The sequence below is a fragment of the Bos javanicus genome, chromosome 14 (genome assembly GCF_032452875.1).
Source record: "Bos javanicus breed banteng chromosome 14, ARS-OSU_banteng_1.0, whole genome shotgun sequence".
In the NCBI taxonomy this organism is placed as follows: domain Eukaryota; kingdom Metazoa; phylum Chordata; class Mammalia; order Artiodactyla; family Bovidae; genus Bos; species Bos javanicus.
In genome coordinates, this window is record NC_083881.1 from 51,371,496 (window position 1) to 51,395,502 (window position 24,007).

The 24,007-nt window shown below is 35.6% G+C and overlaps 1 protein-coding gene across 1 annotated transcript in view; it reads left to right on the plus strand.

Annotated features, from left to right (window-relative positions):
• Nucleotides 1-24,007, plus strand: part of CSMD3 (CUB and Sushi multiple domains 3) — a 1,469,335-nt gene that overhangs the window by 413,236 nt on the left and 1,032,092 nt on the right. Inside the window, exon 5 of the mRNA XM_061439111.1 lies at nt 11,775-11,982. Coding sequence (XP_061295095.1) covers nt 11,775-11,982 — 208 coding nt within the window. The remainder of the gene's footprint in view (nt 1-11,774; nt 11,983-24,007) is intronic.

Below are 24,007 nucleotides of genomic sequence, written 5' to 3' on the forward strand. Positions count from 1 at the left end.
TAGACTTTGCATAGCATATGTGGTCTCCATCATATATTTATCTTTAATTCTAGTCTATTTTTCATCTGTTTTTATAATCCTTTAGAATTATGAAAATCATTCTTAACTCTCAGGAGATACCAAAACCAGGCACAGGCTAGATAGAGTAAAATACAGTTAAAATATGTTATATAGTTTTTGTATGCTAATTCCATTATCTCCACATTTTTTCTCTGTTTCTATTAACTGATATTTCTCTGGATAATTGGTCATAATTTTCTGCTTCTTGAGATGGCTAATCATTTTTTACTGGGTGTTGAACTTTGTGAATTTTAAATTACTGAGTGTATGGATTTAGTTATCTTCTTTTAAGAAATGTTGGGCATTCATCTGGCATATAGTGAATATATATTTGGTTCAGTTTATGTTTTCGAGTTTTAAGTTTGTTAGGGATGTTCTAGAGTAATCTTCAGGGATGGTTTAACTCCTCTACTGAAAGTGTATCCCTTCTAAATTTGCTGGTAAGTATACTAGTTTCACTGCAGATGGTGCAGCCATGAAATAAAAAGACGCTTACTCCTTGGAAGGAAAGTTATGACCAACCTAGAAAGCATATTCAAAAGCAGAGACATGACTTTGCCAACAATGGTCCATCTAGTCAAGGCTATGGTTTTTACAGTAGTCATGTATGGATGTGAGAGTTGGACTGTGAAGAAAACTGAGCACCAAAGAATTGATGCTTTTGAACTGTAGTGTTGAAGAAGACTCTTGAGAGTCCCTTGGACTGCAAGGAGATCCAACCAGTCCATCCTAAAGGAGATCAGTTCTGGGTGTTCATTGGAAGGACTGATGCTAAAGCTGAAACTCCAATACTTTGGCCACCTCATGTGAAGAGTTAACTCATTGGAAAAGACCCTGATACTGGGAGGGATTGGTGGCAGGAGGGGAAGGGGATGACAGAGGATGAGATGGCTGGATGGCATAACCGACTCGATGGACATGAGTTTGAGTGAACTCCAGGAGTTGGTGATGGACAGGGATGCCTGGTGTGCTGCTGTTCATGGGGTCGCAAAGAGTCAGACATGACTGAGCGACTGAACTGAACTGAACTGAACTGATACTGGTTATTTACAGAGGACTCTTCATTCTTGCCAAAGGAAATTGAAAATTATCCAACTATGCCTCTCTCTTGGAACCTTTCAGGCCACAGATCCCTTGACTCTGTTTGCCTAACACCATGGAATTTTATCCTTTGCATGCATTTGTTAGTATTTAGCACCTATCCAGGGACAGCTATTAAGATTTTGTAAATTCTTTTTCTGCAGAGCTCCCTTTTCTCTGGATCTGTCTTTCGGCTTATAGGCACTTCATATTTCCTTCACAGTGTCTACTCATTCTAGGGAGAACATGATGTTCTTTTTAAAATCCACTCCTTGGTTTATGGTTTTGAAATTGCTTCTAGACAAATGCCAGGCAATTATGGGAGCCTCCCCCTTTGTCCTCTCCATTTTGGGATCACAGTTCTATATGGCCCTGGCCCAGTGTTTGAATAAAGATATATTTTGCTCAGTTTTTAAAATTCTTTGAAAAAACATGAAAATCTGCTCCCTGTTTTGCTATCATGGCTCTTTCTTGATTTTAAGATTTTATTTTTCCTCCAGATTTTTAGATAATTTAAATTATCATTGAATGAATTCTTGTGTGTTTTTTTTTTTTTAATTTGGAAATTCTGAGAAGTATTGAGTGAAAAATATTTATTAATTACTTTCCTCAGTGCATTAACTTACATTGTCATTTCTAAACATGTCTCTTCAGTGAAAGTCACTCAGTTGTGTCCGACTCTGCAACCCCATGGACAGTAGACTGCCAGGCTCCTCTGTCCATGGACTTCTTCAGAGCAGAATACTAGAAGGGGTAGCCATTCCCTTCCCCAGGGGATCTTTCCAACCCAGGAATCGAACCAGGTCTCCTTCATTGCAGGTGAATTCTTTGCTGTTTGAGCCAGCAAGCATGTTTCTTAAGGAAAGTAAATAAAACTGAGGTGGGATATTTACTTTAAAGCATATTTGAGTTCAGTTCAGTTCAGTCGCTCAGTCATGTCTGACTCTTTGCAACCCCATGCCCTGCAGCACATCAGGTCTCCCTGTTCATCACCAACTCCTGGAGTTCACCCAAACCCATGTCCATTGAGTTGGTGATGCCATCCAACCATCTTTGAATATTCAGAACTAAATCTTCAGTGCTGAGATGTCATATTTAGTTCATTTCCATGATGTGGTCATCTGGATAAAAATGATGAATATTTGTCTTCAAGTTGTCATAAATCAACTTCTCAGATGAATTTAATTTCATCTGTTTTAGAAAGAATCAGAAGTAGCTTAAGTGAGAGATAAAAAATTGAGAAATCCTTTAGTTTTCTTTCATAATGATCAACATTTTTAGTTTCTTTAAAATTTGGAAGATTATTTGTTGTACCTTGACAAGTGTTATAATTACCCTGTTCCTAATTTTCTTCCCTTGAAAAGTGAAAATGAAAGTGTTAGTCAACCAGTCGTGTCCAACTCTGCAACCCCATGAACTGTAGCACACCAGGCTCCCCTGTCTATAGAATTCTGCAGCTCAAGCAAGAATACTAGAGTGAGTAGCCATTCACTCCTCCAGGGGATCTTCCTTACCCAGGGATCTATACTGGTCTCTACACTGGTCTCAAAGAATTGCAGACAGATTCTTTACCATTGAAGCCACTATGAGAAAAAGAGTTTCTTCTTACAAATAAAGATGTGTAAGGCTAAACTATTAAATATAAAGAAAGTTGCTATATATGTGGACCTGCTGCTCTGTATATGTAATAGATAATTAATGAATTTAATATTAAATAGTTTGTCTAATTAGGAGATAGCAGTGATGCCTGTCTTGGGAAGGAAAAGAAAACCTCACATAAATGACAATTTTACTTGAGTGCTGATGGAATGTTGAAATTTAGCAAGGGAGATTTGCAGAATTTCCCAGTGTAACATCTGAGATTGGATTGAATGCTTAGCAGTATCTGGAACTGACCAAGTGTACTCCTCTTCTACAATGTACAATTCATTTCTTTTTTTGAAAGAAATAAGCCTATGTCCTGTCACTACTCCCTCCAAAAATTCCTAAGCTCTTTAAGAAGAAACTAATAGCAGGACAGAGAACAGTATGATCAATATCTGAAAAAATGTGTTACAGTCAACTTGTAGGTTTGTTTTGAAACTTTTTTTTTTAAGCTGTCATGTTTGTGGTGTACTCAATATGCCAGCAAATTTGGAAGACTCAGTAGTGGCCACAGGACTGGAAAAGGTCAATTTTCATTCCAGTCTCAAAGAAAGGCAATGCCAAAGAACGCTCAGACTACTGCACAATTGCACTCATCTCACACGCTAGTAAAGTGATGCTTAAAATTCTCCAAGCCAGGCTTCAGCAATATGTGAACTGTGAACCTCCAGAAGTTTCAGCTTGTTTTAGAAAAGGCAGAGGAACCAGAGATCAAATTGCCAATATCTACTGGATCATCAAAAAAGCAAGAGAGTGCCAGAAAAACATCTATTTCTGCTTTATTGACTATGCCAAAGCCTTTGTGTGGATCACAATAAACTGGAAAATTCTGAAAGAGATGGGAATACCAGACCACCTGACCTGCCTCTTGAGAAACCTGTATGCAGGTCAGGAAGCAAAGGTTAGAAGTGGACGTGGAACAAAAGACTGGTTCCAAATAGGAAAAGGTGTATGTCAAGGCTGTATATTGTCACCCTGCTTATTAAACTTATATGCAGAGTACATCATGAGAAACTCTGGCTGGGGAAGCACAAGCTGGAATCAAGATTGCTGGGAGAAATATTAATAACCTCAGATATACAGATGACAGCACCCTTATGGCAGAAAGTGAAGAAGAACTAAAGAGCCTCTTGATGAAAGTGAAATAGGAGAGTGAAAAAGTTGGCTTAAAGCTCAACATTCAGAAAACTAAGGTCATAGCATACGGTCCCATCACTTCGTGGCAAACAGATGGGGAAACAGTGGAAACAGTGTCAGACTTTATTTTTTTGGTCTCCAAAATCACTGCAAATGTTGACTGAAGCCATGAAATAAAAAAGGCACTTACTCCTTGGAAGGAAGGTTATGACCAACCTAGACAGCATATTAAAAAGCAGAGACATTACTTTGCCAACAAAGGTCCATCTGGTCAAGGCTATGGTTTTTCCAGTGGTCATGTATGGATGTGAGAGTCATATTATAAAGAAAGCTGAGTGCCGAAGAATTGATGCTTTTGAACTGTAGTGTTGGAGAAGACTCTTGAGAGTGCCTTGGACTGTAAGGAGATCCAACCAGTCCATCCTGACTGATGCTGAAGCTGAAACTCCAATACTTGGCCACCTGATGTGAAGAGCTGACTCATTTGAAAAGACCCTGATGCTTGGAAAGATTGAGGGCAGGAGGAGAAGGGGACGACAGAGGATGAGACGGTTGGATGGCATCACTGACTTGATGGACATGGGTTTGGGTGGACTCCAGGAGTTGGTGATGGACAGGTAGGCCTAGCGTGCTGCTATTCATGGGGTCACAAAGAGTTGCACAGGACTGAGTGACTGAACTGACCGACATTTTTGTGGAAGTTCCAGCTTATACTACTTCAAATGAGTATGATCTCATACTCAAAATCAGAGCAAGATCAGTTATTTTCAGTATCTAAATAAGTGTCACAGTAATTAAATGTAAATAAAATTTGATTTTAAGAAAAATAAATTTCTGCAAATTATTAAGCTTTTTTCTTCTTAATACCAATAATTTTGATTTTATTTTGTGACTTTTCCCCCTGCTTTATAGGTAAGAAATTAAAGGGTATTGTTTCTATAAATTCAGTTATTTTAAAGTGTAGAAACAGGAGCGTTTGATGGTAGATTTACAATATTATAAACAATTAAAATTAGGTTTAATAGCATTTTAAATTTAATAGCTATATTTTTATCAATATATTTGAGTACATCAAGAATTTAGACAGAGTTGTTAGTATTTCATGCAGGTAATTGGAATAACTTTCAACTCAAATGATTAATTAAAAAAATCATGTTCTTAAATGACTACATTGCCCTCACTGATTCTGTTAGCTGAGTTGGTTGTTTCCTTCATGTTTTACAATAGTGTGAGTGACTCTGCAAACTTAACATGCCACTAACATCATTCAGCCTATGTATTGCATTCAAAAAAAAGAAAGAAATCACATTTTAAGTCTTAACAACCTAAATCATTTTTAGAACAAGAGTAGAGAAACCATCAACCTTTTTATATTTCTAGTATGTTAAATAACTACATTTTGAAGCCATCATTACTTCTAGTTAACATCATGAGAAGTCTAAAATATATAATCATATTGCTTTACTCTTTAGATGAAAAACATTATTCTTAAAAATGGATCTAAGATAATTATTCTTATTTATTGTGCAATTATGCTGTTTATCCCAAAGTACCTACAAAGACCAAACTAATATTTTGAAGATATTGAGACAAAAATATTCTAAACTACTGAATAAATGAGAGATAGTTTATCTTTGGGAATAATAAAGCATGAGAAAAATTGACTGGATTCTTGATTCAGTCCCCTAATCTATATCTTCCATTATTTCCTTTCTCTGTCATTTTTATAGAGCAGCAAGAATATTTTTAAGACTCAAAACCAATCATGTCATCTCTTTGCTGAAAACCCATTAATAACTTTCCATTGCTCCTCTGAATGCATCCCATAGTCTTATCAAAAATGTCCTGCAAGGTCTTGGAAGTTGCATATCGATTTTTTTTTTTTTTTCTTCTCAGCTTGGGGAATTTTGGAGAATGCTCATTTCCTCTGGTGAAAAAACATGTGTATGTACTCAAAACAATGTTCATTTCCTCATGTAGTTAATGCCTAACTATTCACCCTTCAGGTTTCTAGTCCATCATCACTTCCTACTTCAAAGCCACAAACCTGCATTGTCAGTACTAAACACTCCTTCTTCAAGGTACCTGACAGAAATGTAATTTTATATGTTTTTTGTTACTTATTTAGAGCCTTAATCTCTGCTATGTACAGAATTATCAGTTAGGCAGGTATCATGCTGACTTAAATAACCACTGTAGCATGAAAGACTAACACAGTTTCTCCTGGTATTTTAGCATATCTCAAAGAACATTGCTTGACTAGATGACCAAATGAATTAACTTTAAAATTCAAAGAAAGCTTATACAAATAACCAGTATCACCTCATGTGTATCTTGAGTATGTTCTATTGAATGTTCTATGTTCTGTGGTTCTATTGAATAATTTCTATGAGCCCTGCCCTTTCTGTGACATAAGAGACAGAAAATACTACAGACAACACTAATCAAATGAGCAAGGCTGGTGACCAAGACAGACTGATGCTGAAAGAATAAAGGTTCTGTCATTGCCACGATATGTATCAAGGCACTTTGCCCAGAGACCAGGCAATATTATTTAGCAGAGAGAGCACAGCACTATATATAAAAGTCTCATGGTTTGTTTGCCTTTTACTTGTTCTAACTCTTGATACAAAAATGAAGTTTTTATTTAGGCAATACATTCTACTGCAAGATAAAACTGTATTTGTTTTTATAAATATTATAGTAAATCCAGGTTGAATCACAATACAAATGTTCTGGCATTCAAATAGGTCACCTAGGCAAAATGTTGCATATCTAACGAGCTAAAAGAAAACTTATTTCACAGTTTTGTCAATTGCTGCTATGATAGTCTCTGTAGTAATAAAGAGATCAAACAAGTGTACTGAACTGAGAACTTGATACAGGAATTGGCAAGAGCATTGGTCTGAATGCTGGAAGGTCTCGATTCCCATGCTTGTTTTCATGCAGGTCAATTATACTTTTGGGTTCAAGTTCTTTTTCTATAAAATAAGACTTTCCCTGGGGTGAACTATTCTATGAATTACTCTGCATTTCATGTGACAAGAATTTGGGGTGATGTCTGTCTTCTATGTGCCTAGATTACTTCTTAAAGGAGATCATGCAGACAAATGGATTTGTTTGCTCTGGAGCTTGGGGAACACAGTGTATTATTATTAAGACCTTAGCTGAAATATTTAAATATCTGTTGCAAACCAAGAAGTGTACATTTGGGAAGAAATTGCATTTCCACAGAGGATAAATAAATGGGGCATGTTTCCTTGACCATATGCAAGACTTTTGAGAGGGAGTTATAGCCTGGAATTATCTTAGATCCTGCCCAAAGGGTCTACCCATAAGGATAAAGAAATTTAGTTGGAAAGGGAGTAGAACATACCATTCTATACACATGGTGTTCTTGGGTTGGTTATTTCTCTGTCTTGGTTCTCTCATTGCAATAAAAATTTGGAACATCTTCTGGACCATCTTCGGACTAAAGGGTTTAAAACAACAGACAAGTTACAGCTCAGTTACAGTTCAAGCAGATTTATCGTTATTAAACAGACACTCCCAAGACATGGGAACAGACCAACCTCAAAAGAGTCGTTCTTGCCACTGTTCCCTCTTGACTTCCCCCCTTTTATATTTCCTGTCTCCTCCATTTGGTTGTGTCCTCTGCAATATAATCAGTTGTATATATGTATAGAATATTTATGAATCCTTAATTGCCTCCTGGCTGCCTACGGTTAAGCGGAAGACCTCATGGTTAGTTTGTTTCTACTGTGTGCCTAGGGTTGATGTGCAGGAGTTGGAAAAGTCTCTGAGGTTGTCTTGTAGCATATCTGTTAGCTCCTCTGGGTGTGTCCGGGATGAGGTTTAGAGATAGCTTGCATCCTTTTTGGCTAGGCCACCTTTGGTTGCTCATGCCTAATTTCCTACCTAACAGTAGGGTGGAGAAAATAAGCAGTCAGCCAGAGAAACAATTCATCCACAACAAGGGAACTTCTGAGGGTCGCACGAAAAGATTTACAATCAAAATGAATCATCTTTCTTTAATCACCTGCCAAAGCCCTTGGAAACCAGTACCAAATCAGTGCGAGGCAAATAATATTCATGTGCCCTAATCTCTTTTACTTCCAAATCTACGATGAATCATAGGGAACTCAGTGAGTAGGGAGAGATGAAAAAGAAATTCTAGAGGGGACAATGGAAAAGAAAAGCTGACTTCAATCCCTCACCTCTGCCCCATTTGCCACAGGCCTTAGCTAAGGAAAGCAAAGAATCTTTACCCAAATGAAATAATTTTTTTGTGTGTGATTAGCTAGGAATTTTTTTATACAGTTCATGAGGTTCTTATGGCATGTATAATGCAGTGGTTTGCCATTCCCTTCTCCAGTGGATTAGATCACATTTTGTTAGAACTCTCCACTATGACCCATCCATCTTGGGTGGTCCTACATGGCAGGGCTCATAGCTTCGTTGCATTACCCAGGCCCCTTCGCCATGACAAGAAAAACATCTGTCTTTGTTGCATAGACTACACCAAAGCCTTTATATCATTAAACTGCAGAAAGCTCTTAAAAAGATTGGAATACCAGACTATCATATCTGTCTCCTGAGAAATCTGTACACACGTTAGGAAGCAACAGTTAGAACCCTGTATGGGACAACTGATTGATGCAAGATAGAGAAAGGAGTATGACAAGGCTGTCTTCTGTCACCCTGTTTGTTTAACCTATATGCTGAACACATCATGAGAAATGCTGGGCCGGATGAGTTACAAAATGAAATCAAGATAGGTGGAGGAAGCACCAACTACCTCAGATATGTGGACGATATCACTCTAATGGCAGAAAACAAAGAGGAACTAAAGAGCCTTTTGATGAGGGTGAAGGATGAGAGTGAAAGAACCAGCTTAAAACTAAATATTAAGAAAACTAAGATCATGGCATCCAGCCCCATTACTTCATGGTAAATAAAAGGGGAGAGGGTGGAAGTAGAGACAGATTTCCTCTTCTTGGGCTCCAAAATCACTGCAGGTGGTGACAGTAGCCATGAAATCAGAAGATGATTACTTCTTGGAAGGACAGTTATTACAAACCTAGACAGTATGTTGAAAAGCAAAGACATTACTCTGCTGACAGAGGTTCATGTAGTCAAGGCTATGGTCTTCCCAGTGGTCATGTACGATTGTGAGAGCCAGCCCATAAAAAAGGCAGAACAGCAAAGGAACTGTGGTGCTAGAGAAGACTCCTAAAAGTCCCTTGGACAGCAAGGTGATCAAACCAGTCAATCTTTAGGAAAATCAACCCTGAATCCTCATTGGAAGGACTGATGCTGAAGCACCAGTATTTTGGCTATCTGCTACTAACAGCCAACTCATTGGACAAGTCCCTAATGCTGTGAAAAATTGAGGGCAGAAGGATAAGAGGGCATCAGAGGATGAGATAGCTGGATGGCATCATTGATGCAATGAACATGAACTTGGGCAGACTTTGGGAGATGGTGAGGGACAGGGAGGCCTGGTGCACTGCAATCCATGGGGTTGCAGAGTTGGCCATGATTGGGTGACTGAATGACAACATCCAGGACTAGACACACTAATAGATAAATTTATATTTTTGAATTAAAAACTGGAGTATTTTTTTCTTATTCTGAGTATGAACTGAAATGTTTCTCCCTGAGATTTTATCTAGACAGAGAAATAAAGAGCTCACAGAACTTGTTTGAGTATGTTGCATACCAGTTACACTACAAATACATGATAGTATAACATTTCATTTCTGAAGCAATACTTAACCTTGGTGTTACTACTGAGAAGACAAAGAGTGGAAATAATTTGTGGTTCTGGATTGAAAGCTGTAGACGTTTTCACCAGAGGTTAAAGTTAACGTATTGAGGGAAGACATTGTGTATTCTGGCAAGAAAATTATAGTAATATATCTCATAGTCTATACTGGACCACTAGGTCATTCTAATTACTCATCAAACTTAAAAAAGTAGAGAGGGCATCATTAAAATAAATACCATACTTACCGTAGTGTATGATAAAAATTAAGTTATCTTTTAAGAGCAATATATTTATGCTTTTAAATTTTGAATTATGGAGCTAGGTGGATAAAGAGTGGGGCAGAATGAAGCTAATGTTATTTAATGCATACAATTTAATAAGAAAATTATTCTTAGTACCAAAGCATGTTGCCATTCTGTGCCCATTGTGTAGTAAAATAGAATGCTGTATATCTCTATTTATTAACCTTATAGAGTGTTAGCTATTTCATCAAACAATAATTGGTCATTATAGAGCTAGATATTTCCCCAGACATTTGATTTGAATTGAAGGAATTCCCTGAGTGGCTCAAGACAACAGCATAAATCTTGAGAAATTTTATTGTACAAATAGACCAGTAGCCTATTGACCAGCTTAAACCATGTTAGGATAAGACACATTTTATAGCTTCAATTTCTTTATTAAACAATGAGCTTTATCTTATGTTTTAGCATTAAGCATTGGTGGTCATATAATTTCTCTGTTAACATACTCCATTAGTTAAAAATAGACTCATGGAGAATCTGTGGCCCTTATTGGAAAATGAGAACCGCAGGTCCAAATGTCCAAACGTAACATTAGTACAAACTTTCCAAATTGAAGAAAAGTATGATTTATAAAATAGAAGGTTCTGAACCACCTACAGTATAATAAGTTGATACGTCTACTCAACCTGTCACTGATGTCATTGCATTTATAATACTGTGTATACATGTATTATATGAATATGTAGCAAAATATGCTTACATTGCTTGATAGTCATAGGGAATATGTTACTAAAGATGTGTTGCTGAGTATATTATTGTAGTGGCTATATTATTTCTTTCTAATTAAAGTGTCCTAGATATGTGATGTATTTTATTTAAATTGCATTTCCACAAACATTTTCAATAACTTTTGAATGTCAATTACAAAAATTTATTTTTTATTATATTCTCTCATATTATTTATTTGGTACATAACTACATTAAGGAAATAAAAACAAAGCTGAGACCTATCATGAATATGCACAAAGTGACTGAAAATTTCCCATTATAGACCTTAAGAACAATGTTTCTTTTGTTTTACTCCATCATCTAATCAATGTAAAGAAAATCTTAATTCTTTTACTCTGAGCTCTGATTGGAGTACAGTTTTTATTTACATCATTGCTATTTCAACCAATGATTATAAAATAATCATGATAGCCCATCCTTCCATCCTTCCTTGCTCAGTCATGTCTGACTCTTTGTGATCCCATGGCCTGTAGCCTGCCAGTCTCTTCTGTCTGTGTTGCCATTTGCCATTTCCTACTCTAGGGGATCTTCCCTACTCAGAGATCAAACCGACCTCTCTTGCATGTCTTGCACTCACAGTGGATTCACAGTGGTGGATTCTTTACCACTAGTGCCACCCAGGACCACTGGTAGCTCAGAGGTTAAAGCGTCTGCCTGCAATGCAGGAGACCAGGGTTCGATCCCTGGGTCATGAAGATCCCCTGGAGAAGGAAATGGCAACCCACTCCAGTATTCTTGCCTGGAGAATTCCATGGAGGGAGGAGCCTGGTAGGCTACAGCCCACAGGGTAACAAAGAGTTGGACATGACTGAGCTACTTCACTTTCACTTTCAGCACCACCTGCAAGCCCAGTCATGATAGCATTTATATTTATATATGTGATTAAAAATTTTTATGAACTTAACATTTTATTTAATCTCTATTAGTATAATGTGCATTTGGTTTCAAAACATTTGTCCTGTTACCTTTATTCAATAATATTAACAATTGATTTAATAGCATTTCTCTTAATGATTTATATCTGAACATCTCATTTTTGTTTTCAACAGCTGAAGATGCATGTGGAGGAACAATGAGAGGATCTAGTGGCATCATATCAAGCCCTAGTTTTCCTAATGAGTACCATAATAATGCTGATTGTACTTGGACCATTGTAGCAGAACCTGGGGATACAATTTCACTCATATTTACTGATTTCCAAATGGAAGAAAAGTATGATTACTTAGAAATAGAAGGTTCTGAGCCACCTACAATATGGTAAGTAGACAGTTTCTATCAACTTAGCATTGATGTCATTGCCTGAGGCAAAATTGGGATTCAAGAACAACTATATTTGGGCCTTTAAAGAATTAGATATCTTAAAAGATTAACAGATTCAGGAAAATTATAAGGAGTAATTATCAGAGCTGAGGAAATTTTGAAGATTGGATACTGATATATAGAGTGGAATTTTGAAAGATGAAGCATTTCATCAAGTATTTCTTTATCACTCAATGAAAAGTACTTTGATTTTATCAAAACTTGTGAAAGGAAATAAAAGTTGTTCCTACAGTTCTGTTCCTTAGTGTGCCAGTTCATATTTGGCATTCTTTTCAAATTAATTGAATAGTCTTGGAAATAATTTGCCTTTCGTTTTGTAAGTATATCTTTTAGGTACCATGTTATTTGAAGGCAAAAATTAAACACTATGATATGGGTGAATATGATCTATTTCTTTAGAAACTCAAGACATGGTCTCATGAAACTGCAGAGTTTTCAAAACATAATTTTAGGATATAATATTTTTAAAAAGAAAATACATATTTATGCTGTTTTAAAAATTTTAATGCACTGTTATCATTGAAGTGTAAAGTAAAATCAGTAATTGAGTGAAGAATGGTGGAATTAGTGAAATGAAGTCATAGGTAAAATCTAGACTAAAAGGGTATTTTAAGAAATGTAAAAATTTGATAAGAATACTGATAATTTATTGAAGGATTTTTATCAAAATCAATTAAATGAAGAGGTTTGCATTTTTAGATGATAATTCTTACTGAAATATAGAGATTGATTTGAAGTGAGGCCAGATTAGCTACAAGAAAATCTCTTAAGAGGTGATTGCTGTAATTTAAGAAAAAAATCATGATAGCTTGTATTAGGATGATATTGATGGTGATAAAGAAGTAGAATAACCTGATACATATTTAGGAGGTATAGTGATAAAGACCTCTGTAATGAAGAATGTTAAAGAAGGTGGTGTTCTAATAAAACATCGTTTTCTAGTGAGCATAAATTGGTGAAGGCCGGAGATATACTCACTGAGTTGGAAAATGTTGAAGAAAGGTCAAGTTTCGAATAGAAATACTGTGATTATTGAGAGTTGTTTTAGTAATATTATTTAGTTGTTTTAGTAATAAGTCTCTTTGAGACATATTAAAGCCATCTGATAGACAGTATCTATTTATATGATTCAATAGCTGTGAGTAGAAGCACAACTGATATGTATTTGATATTGATGGTAATAAAACAAAAACACATTGATAGGAGTCTAAAACAGAGAGATAGGAGGAAATACAAGGGATAAGGTGTCACATAGGCAAGAGAAGTATGAAGAAGGAAGAATAAGACGACATTGCAGATTGCCATTGAAAGGACACTAGGTAAAAGTGTGTGTGTTTCTTTTGTGACTCCATGGATTGTAGCACCAGGCTCCTCTGTCCATGGGATTTTCCAGGCAAGAATACTGAAGTGGGTAGCTATTTCCTTCTCCAGGGGATCTTCCTGACTCAGGGATCGAACCCAGATCTCCTGCATTGCAGGTGGATTCTTAACCGCAGAGCCACCACAGAGGCCCATATATTATATGCAAACACATAAATTAGATATACACACAAATATGTACACATTAGTTTGTGTATATGTGTGTGTGTATATATATACACACACACCTATATGGTATATTATCTTTCATATGTTTGGAATATATACATTTTATATATATATGCTAATGGCTTCTCTGGTGGCTCAGTGGTAAATAATCCGTCTGCCAATGCTGGTGACATGGGTTCATTCCCTGGGTTGGGAAGATTCCCTGGAGAAGAAAATGGCAACCCACTCCAGTATTCCTGCCTGGTAAATCCCATGGACAGAGGAGCTTGGTGGGCTCCAGTCCATGGAGTCACAAAAGAGTTGGACATGACTTAGCGACTAAACGACAGACAAATATATGCTAATAATTCCAAATTTAACAGTATTTCTCATATGGGGTTTTGTGTGTGTGTGTGGTTTTTTTGTAATATTTACATCAGAATTACCTTCAGTGTTTGTTAAAGTGCAGATTTACAAGCTCCTGCACAAATGTATTGATTTATATGCTATAGACATGAAATCAGTAGTCTGCAAACTAGATTATTCCAGTCATTGCTATGGCAAGTAAAACAATAAGTTTGGTTTTATCACTATCGTACTCTGTCAATATAACTGTCCTATAAGCCATCCTACAAGAGTTAAAATATTTACCAGTCAAAAAACTGAAAGTCAAATTAACATGGTATATAAAATCAAACTAATTATATAATATATACATTTAAATATATGGTAAGGATTTATATAATGGATAGCACAAAGATTGTGTTAGTGAATCAACAATTATCCAACTAAATAAGATAAATTAATTAGAAGTAACTGACTATAATTTCATTCTACAAAATAAATATTACATATACTAATCCTATCAAACAAGTATTTCTCTTTACCACCTTATTTATGACAATTATGAGACAAAAATGTACAGTGAAGAAGCTGTGGTTCTGTATATTATTGCTTATTCACAGCAGTAAAACAATTTGATTAAATATGTATTGTGGTTATTTAATTTTGAATTAACATTCATTGCTGTGATAAGAGAATTTAACATAAGATCTACCTTCTTAGCAAAATTTTAAGTATACAATACAGTGTTCTTAACCATAGGCACAATATTGAACAGCAGATCTGTAGAATAGAACTTACCTGTTTTACATAACTAAAACTTTAATTCTAGTGGATAGCAAATCTCCATTTCCTTTCCCTCCAGCCATTGGCAAATAACATTACGCTCTCAGTTTCTGTAACTATATAAGATATCTCATAAGCAAAATCATGCAGTATTTGTCTTTCTGTGGCTGGCTTATTTCACTTAATGTAATGTCCTTAAGGTTCATCCATATTGTTGAATATAGCAGGATTCTTATTTCCTAAGGTTGAATGTTATTTCTTTATATGTGTATGCTACGTTTTCCTTACCCATTCTTCCAACATGATTGCTTCTCTTTAGACGAATAGAGTACTCATAAAATGGTAAGAGCCAGAGGGATTTTAGGGATCCAGCTGACCAGAGGGTTCTTTGAGGGAAATACGTTTTCAGGCTTATTGTGTATGTTGAAAATTCAGGATGAAAACCAAGATCTTCTAATAGTTACTGCAGTGTAATCTCTGACAAAAGTAATTCTTGTTATGCATACAACCAGGGCTTTTTCAAAAATATATGCCATATATCAGTAAAACATTTTGAAAGCCTGAAACTCTGACATATGAATAGCACAATATGGATTAATGCTTTTAAACGCCTAAAGTTCCTACTAGATATTTAGTTGATACCTAAATATGAATTTGCATCAAACAAAACTTCTTATAGATATCTAAGAATCCCTAGTATGGTTAATTTACCATTTTTAGTACATCTGAATGTATTTTTTTCTACCTTAAGGAAAACCTGTTTGACAGTGTACCTAGAAGAGGTAACACTTCTATAATATAGCCTTGCTTGCTCATCCATTAAATAATGAGCCTTGCTTGCTCATCCATTAAAATAAAAATTACATAATAGATGAAACCAGAATTAACACAAATAACTGGGGACTACTGAGAGAAGCATTTTGAAAGTTTTCTAAAAAGACCACTTCAATTTATGTACATGATGTTTCCTCTCTAACTTCTTTTTCATAGTATTCTTTAAAAAAAAACTGGAGTATAATCGCTTTACAGTGTTGTATTGCTTTCTTCTATACAGCAAAATGAATCATTTATATATATACATGTATCCCCTCTTTTTCAGATTTCCTTCACATTTAGGTTACAAAATAGCACTGAGTAGAGTTCCCTGTGCTATAAAGTAGGTTTCATTAGTTATCTATTTCATACATGATAGTGTATATATGTCGATCTCTGTCTCCCAATTCATTCCACCCACTCTTTCCCGCTTGGTATTCGTAAGTTTTATCTCTACTTGTTTGTCTTTATTTCTGCTTTGAAAATAAGTTCATCTGTACCATTTTGGTGACTGCAGCCATGAAATTAAAAGACGCTTACTCCTTGGAAGGAAAGTTATGACCAACCTAGATAGCATATTTTGAGAAGGCAATGGCACCCCACTCCAGTACTCTTGTCTGGAAAATCCCATGGATGGAGGAGCCTGGTGGGCTACAGTCCATGGGGTCAAAATCTTTCAAGCTCAGCTCCAACAGTACATGAACCAAGAACTCCCAGATGTACAGTCTGGATTTAAAAGGGCAGAGGAACCAGAGATCAATTTGCCAACATCCCCTGGATCTTAGAAAAAGCAAGGAAATTCCAGAAGAACATCTACTTCTTCTTCATTACTATGCCAAAGACTTTGACTGTGTGGATCACAAAACTAGAATATTCTTAAAGAGATAGGAATACCAGACCACCTTACCTGCCTCCTGAGTAATCTGTATGCAGGTCAAGAAGCAATAGTTAGAACCAGTCATGGAACACCAAACTAGTTCAAAATTGGGAAAGGAGTACGTCAAAGCTGTATATGGTCACCTTGCTTATTTAATTGCTATGCAGAGTACATTATGCAAAATGCTGGGCTGAATGAGGCTCAAGCTGGAGAAAAGATTGCTGTGAGAAATATCAATAACCTCAGATATGCAGATGGCACCGCCCTTGTGGCAGAAAGTGAAGAGGAACTAAAGAGTGTCCTGATGAGGGTAAAAGGAGAGTGAAAAAGTTGGCTTAAAACTCTACATTAAAAAAAACGCTGAGATCATGCCATCCAGTCCTATCACTTCATGACAAATAGATGGGGAAAAAATGGAAGCAGTGACAGACTTTATTTCCTTGGGTTCCAGAATCACTGTGGATAGTGACTGCAGCCAGGAAATTAGAAGATACATGCTTCTTGGGAAAGAAAACTGACAAACCTAGACGGTGTATTAAAAAGCAGAGACATCACTTTGCCGCCGATTGTCCCTATAGTCAAAGCTGTGATTTTTCCAGTAATCATGTATGGATATGAGAGTTGGACCATAAAGAAGGCTGCTGCTGCTGCTGCTGCTGCTAAGTCGCTTCAGTCGTGTCCGACTCTGTGCGACTCCATAGACGGCAGCCCACCAGGCTCCCCCGTCCCTGGGATTCTCCAGGCAAGAACACTGGAGTGGGTTGCCATTTCCTTCTCCAATATGAAAGTGAAAAGTAAAAGTGAGCTCTGAGGAATTGATGCTTTCAAACTGTGATACTGGAGAAGAGTCTTGATAGTCCTTTGGACAGCAAGGTGATCAAATCGGTCAATCCTAAAGAATACCAGCTCTGAATATTCACTGGAGGGACTGATGCTGAAGCTGAAACTCCAGTACTTTGGCCAACTGAATCAAAGATGGGAAGAGCTGACTCATTGGAAAACACGCTGATGCTGGGCAAGACTGAAGGCAGGAGGAGAAGGGGATGACAAAGATGAGATGGTTGGATGGCACGTTCAGTGGACATGAGTTTCAGCAAACTCAAGGAGATAGTGAAAGACAGGGGAGCCTGGCGTTCTGCAGTCCATATGGTCACAAAGAGTTAGACATGACTGAGGAAACGAACAATAACAACAACATATATACATGTTTGTACAGCATGCATATTTACCACATCTTCTTTATCCATTCTTTTATTGATGGACATTTATATTATTTCCATTTCCTGGCTATTGTAAATAGTGCTGCTGTAAACATTGAGGTCTGTGTATCTTTTTGAATTATGTTTTTTTTTTTCCAGGTATATGCCCAGAAGTGAAATTGATGGGTCATATGGTAGTTCTATTTTTATTTTTCTTGAAGACCTCCATAATGTTCTCCATAATGGCTGTACCAATTTACATTCCAGCGAACAGTGTCAGAGAGTTCCCTTTTCTCCACACCCTCTACAGCATTCATTTTTTTATTTATTAAAAAAAATTTTTTTTTGATTGTAGGAAAACTGCTTTACAGTGTTGTGTTGGTTTCTGACATACAACAGCACTAATCAGCCATAATTAAATATGTATCACTTCCCTCTTGAGCCTCCTTCCTACCCCCCATGCTGTCCCTCTAGGTCATTACAGAGTTTCAAGCTGGACTCCCTGTGTTATATGGGATCTTCTTACTAGCTATCTATTTTACACATGGTAGTATATATATATTGTTTCTACTTTCTCCATTCATCCCACTCTTTCCTTCTCCTGTTGTGTGCACAAGTCATTCTCTATATCTGCATATCTATTCCTTCTCTACAACTTAAGTTCATCAACACCATTTTTTTTATTTCATATATATGCATTAATACATGATAATTGTTTTTCTGACTTACTGCACTCTGTATCACAGGGTCTAGGTTTATCCGCCTCACTAGAACTGACTCAAGTTCATTCTTTTTAATCACTAAGTAATATCCCATTATCTATATGTACCACATCTTCTTTATCCATTCATCTGTCCATTGAGTATTCATCCATTGACAGATGAATGTCCAGGTTCCTTTCATGGGCTAGCTATTGAGTAAAGAGTGCTGGTATGAACTTTGGAGTACATGTGTCTTTTTCAATTATGGTGTTCACAGGGTATATACCCATTAGTGGGATTGCTGGTCCATATGGTAGTTTTATTCCTAGTTGTTTAAGGAATCTCCATACTGTTCTCTGTAGTGGCTGTATCAATTTACATTCCCATCAACAATGCAAGAGTGTTTTGTTTTCTCTGCAACCTCTCCAGCATTTATTGTTTGTTGATTTCTTTGACTATGGCTATTCTGACTGGTGTGAGGTGATATCTCACTGTTTTTTTGATTTGAATTTCTTTAATAATTAGTGATGTTGAGCATCTTTTCATATGTTCACTGGCTATCTGTATATCTTCTTTGGAGAAATATCTATCTAGGTCTTCTACCCATTTTTTGATTGGGCTGTATTTTTTTCTGTTACTGAGTTGTATGAGTTGCTTATATACTTTGCAAATTCCAGCATTTATTTTTTGTAGATATTTTGATAATAGCCATTCTGACCAGCCTAATGTGATATCTCATTATAGTTTTAGTTATAGTTCTCTAATATTTAGTGATGCTGAGCATCTTTTCATGTTGTTTCTCACTGTGTGTATGGTTTCTTTGGAGAAATGTCTATTTAGATCTTCTCCCCAATTTTTGATTCCATTATTTTTTTTAATTGAGTTGAATGAGCTGTTTGGATATTTTGGATGTTAATCCCTTGCATTTGTAAATATATTCTCCCATTCTGAGGGTTGCCTTTATATTTTTAATTTTTTCTTTATTTTTATTTACTTATTTTTAAAAATTATTTTTATTGGAGTACAGTTGTTTTACAATGTTGTGTTAGTTTCTACTTTATGGCAAAATGAATCAACCATACATATACATATATTCCCTCCCTTTTGAACTTCATTCTCATTCAGGTCACCAGAGTGCATTATGTCATTTCCTGTGCTCTTCAGTATGTTCTCATTGGTTATCTATTTTATACATAGCATTGGTAGTATATATGCATGCATCACCATCTCCCAATTCTTCCCACTCCCCGCCCCTTTGCTATCCATACATTTGTTCTCTAAGACTGTCTCTGTTTCTGCTTCTCAGATAAGATCATCTTTACCATTTATATAAGTGATGTTATACAATATTTGTTTTTCTCTTTCTGACTGATTTCTCCCTGTATGACATTCTCTAGGTCCATCCATGTCTCTAAAAATAACCTAATCTCATTACATTTTATGGCTGAGTAATATTCCGTTGTAAATATTGACTGCATCATCTTTATGCATTCTTCTATCAGTGGTCATTTAGGCTACTCCCATGTTCTGGCTGTCATAAATAGTGCTGCTGTGAACATTGGGGCACATCTATCTCTTTGAATTATGATTTGCTTCTGGTATATGCCCAGGCGTGGAATTTCTGGGTCATATGATAGTTCTATTTTTAGTTTTTTGAGGAGCTTCCATAGTGTTTTCCATGGTAGTTGTTTCAGTTTACACTCTACCAGAAGTGTAGGAGGGTTCCCTTTTCTCGATACTCACTCCAGCATTTATTGTTTGTAGATTTTTGATAATAGCCATCCTGACCAGTGAGACCTCACTGTAGTTTTGCTTTGTATTTCTCTAATAATTATAATAAAGTTTCCCTAGTGGCTCAGATGGTAAAGCGTCTGTCTACAATGAGGGAGACCCAGGTTTGATCCCTGGGTTGGAAAGATCCCCTGGAGAAGGAAATGGCAATCCACTCCAGTACTATTGCCTGGAAAATCCCATGGACAGAGGAGCCTGGTAGGCTACAGTGCGTGGGGTCGCAAAGAGTCGGACACTATTATAATTTTAATAGCAATGTTGAGCATCTTTTCATGTGCTTGTTGGTCATCTGTATGTAGGTTGAATTTTATTAAATGCTTTTTCTACATCTATTGAGATGGTGTGTTTTTTGTTTTTCTTTTTGTTGGTATGGTGTGTCACGTTGATTGCTTTGTATGTATTGGATCATCCTTCTGACCTTGAAATGAATCCACCCAGGCCGAGGTGTATGATACATTTTAGGTGTTTTTGTATTTGGTCTGCCAAAATTTTGTTGAGAATTTTTGCGTCTGTATTCATCAAAGATACTGACTTATGATTTTCCTTTTTGGTAGTGTCTGTGTCTATTTTTGGTATCAGGGTGATGATGGTTTCATAGAATGACTTTGAGAATGGCCCCTCTTTTATGTTTTGGAAGAAATTTGAGATGGATTGATATAAGTTCTTTTTTGCATGTTTGGTAACTTTCCCCAGTTAAGCTGTCCAGTCCTGGATTTTGTTTACAAGGAGGTTTTTTTTTTTTTTTTTTTTTTAATTACAGATTCTGTTTCACTTGTAGTGATCAGTCTGTTCAAATTATCTTTTTCTTCTTGATTCACTTTTGATTTGTTGGCATTTATTTGTTCATTGTATTCTGTTATTTATTTATTTATTTTTGGTATATCTTTTATAGGTTGTTACTTCCCCTCTTTCTTTTATTATTTTACTTGGGTCTCTCTTTTCTTCTTCATGAGTCTGGGCAGAGGTTTGTTGATTTTGTTTATCCTTTCAAAGAATTAGCTGTTGTTTTATTGATTTTTTTTCTCCTATTTTATGAATGTCTAATATATTTCTTCTTTTATCTTTCCTTTTTTTTCCCTTTCTTCTGCAAACCTTAGGTTTTGTTTGTTCCTCTTTTTCTAATTCTTCCAGTTAATAGGTTAGGTTGTTATTTGAGATTTTTCTTGTCGTTTGAGGAAGGCCTGTATTGCATGAAATTCCTTCTTAAAGCTGCTTTTGTTGCATCTCACAGATTTGTATGGGTTTGTTTTGTCATTTTTATCAAAGTATTTGTTTTTTTGTTTTTTTTTTTTCCAGTCTTACTGAGATATAATTGACACCCAGCACTATATAAGTGTAACATAATGATTTGACTGATGTACATCATGAAATGATTATCACACTAAGTTTAGTAAACTCCATCGTCTCATAAAGATATGAAATTAAAGACAGAAACGATTTTCCATTGTGATGAGAACTCTTAGAATTTATTTTCTTTAATATATAATGTACAACAATATTAATTATATGTATGTGATGTTGTACATTGCATCACTAGTACTTAATGGTCCAAGCATTTTTAAAATTTCTTCTTTGATTTCATCGTTGACCCATTTTTTTTTTTAGTCTCATGTTCATTCCACATGTAATCTTTTTTTACTTGTTTATCTTTCTGAGATTAATTTCTAGTTTCATGCCATTTTGGTCAGAAAAGATGCTTGAAATAATTCCTGTCCTCTTATTGTTGAGACTTGTTCTGTCCTATTAGGTAGTCTCTCCCAGAGAAAGTTTCATTTGCACATGAGAAGAAAATGAATTCTGAATTTTTTTAATGTAAACAAATACAATATTGTAAAGTAATTAGCCTCCAATTAAAATAAATAAATTTAAATTAAAAAAAAAGAAAATATCAATGAAGTCCAACTGTAAGAATCTTTGTCGCCTTATCGATTTTCTGTTTGGAAGATCTGTTCCACTGATGTGAATAGGGTGTTAAGGTCTCCTACTATTATTGTATTTCTGTCAGGTTCTCCCTTTATGTCTGTTGGTATTGTTTTATGTATTTAGGTGCTCCTGTATAAGGTGTTTATATGTTAATGAGTATAATGTCTTCTTTTCGTATTGATTCTTTTTTCATTATTTACTGTTCTTTCTTTCAAAGTCCATTGTGTCTGATATGAATATTGCTAGCCCCACTTTCTTGTCATTTCTGACTGCATGAAATATCTTTTTCCATCCCTGCTTTCAATCTGTATGTGTCCTTTGCCCTAAAGCAGGTCTTTCATAAGCAGTATATTCTCATTTGATTCATTTGAAACTATATTTTCCCATTCAGTAGGTTGTCTTTTTGTTTTGTTTCTGGTTTCCTTTGCTGTACAAAATACCTTTTTGCCCCACATTTAATTATCTGGACACACATAATGTTGTGGTTTTAAGACATCATTATATTTGTTTCCCCTATGTAATCATGTAAGATTCATCATGCTAAATAAAACATAATGGAAAGTATGGAATTTAATTATCTCTAAGTAACTATTACATGTTAGAGTAGTCTTAAAGTCTATAGTATCCTTAAAAGAAAAAAATAGAATAATAAGCAGCCTAGTTTTTATATTTTGTATTATGTACTTGAAGAAAGGTGTAAAAACGCCAAATAGAAGATACTGGTTAAAAGTATTTATGAATTCACAAAATGGAGAACCATTCAGATTATGGTTGACAGGGAAACTTACAAAGAACTTTAGGCCCTGAATTGAATGTTGAAAGATAATAGTCTTTTAGCCAGTTACATGAAATCCCTGCTCATGCTATATCCATTAATCCTGCCACTTTTTGTTCCAACATTTAGGGAGTAGAATTATGTTTCCCTTAAAAATATATATTCAGACCCAAGTCCCTTGTATCTGTAAATGTGACTTTATTTGGAAATACAATCTTTGCAGATATGTTCAGCTTTAGATAAGGTCAGTTTAGATTTTAATGTGGGCCCTAATCCATTGATTGTCACTATTATTAGAACAAAATTTGGATATAGACATATAGGAAAGAAGAATATGTGATGCTGAGGCAGAGATTGAAATTACATATCTAGAGCTAAGGACTGACAAGGATTTCCAACAACCTTATGCAAGCTAGGAAGAAGTAAGGCAGGATTCTTCAGTAGGACAGAGCATACATAGTGCTACTGACCCTTGATTTCAAAATTCTGTGTATAGAACTGTGTTATAATAAAATTCTGTTGTCTTAAGATACCTAATTTTTGGTACTTTTTGATTAAATTCATTGGGAATTAATGAAGTAACAGTGATTTTCAATAATTCTTTCGCGTTTCAGAGGACATTTAAAGGTATAACTAAGCTCTTTTATATAGTATATAAAATTTGTTCAAGGATTCAAGGACAGCTTTCATTTAAGAGGTGCTGAAATCCATCTGTTTGGCAGACATCACTCAGTGTATGCACCAGAGGCCATGTTAATTGCTAACAAAAAAGAACCAATAAGAGCACTTGCCCACAGTGCCAAAGAATGAGGTAGAAGGTGCTATATTCAAGCCTACAGAAAGAGTGCATTTACTTGAGAGTGGTAGAATGTAAAGAAAGGAAAATATTTAAAAATACCAAGGTAGTTTATTATAAATTTAAAAGACATTAATATCTTATATGTATAGTTTGGAAGATAATCACTCCAGGTTTCTCTGCAAAAATGCACTTAAATAGGATACCTTGTTATAAGTGATTAAGAAGTCAGAATGTCATAATAGAGAAATAAATCAGTGGTTTAACTGACTCTTCAAAGAAATCCAAAAAATAATATTGAATGGGAATGTACTGCTTAATTTTTACTTCAATAAAAATTTGGAGTATGTCCTTCTAGTGTGTAGCTTTTCAGCTCTATCATGCCTATATGATTTGCCTTCATCAATGTTTGTAAAAAAAGATTGATGTCCT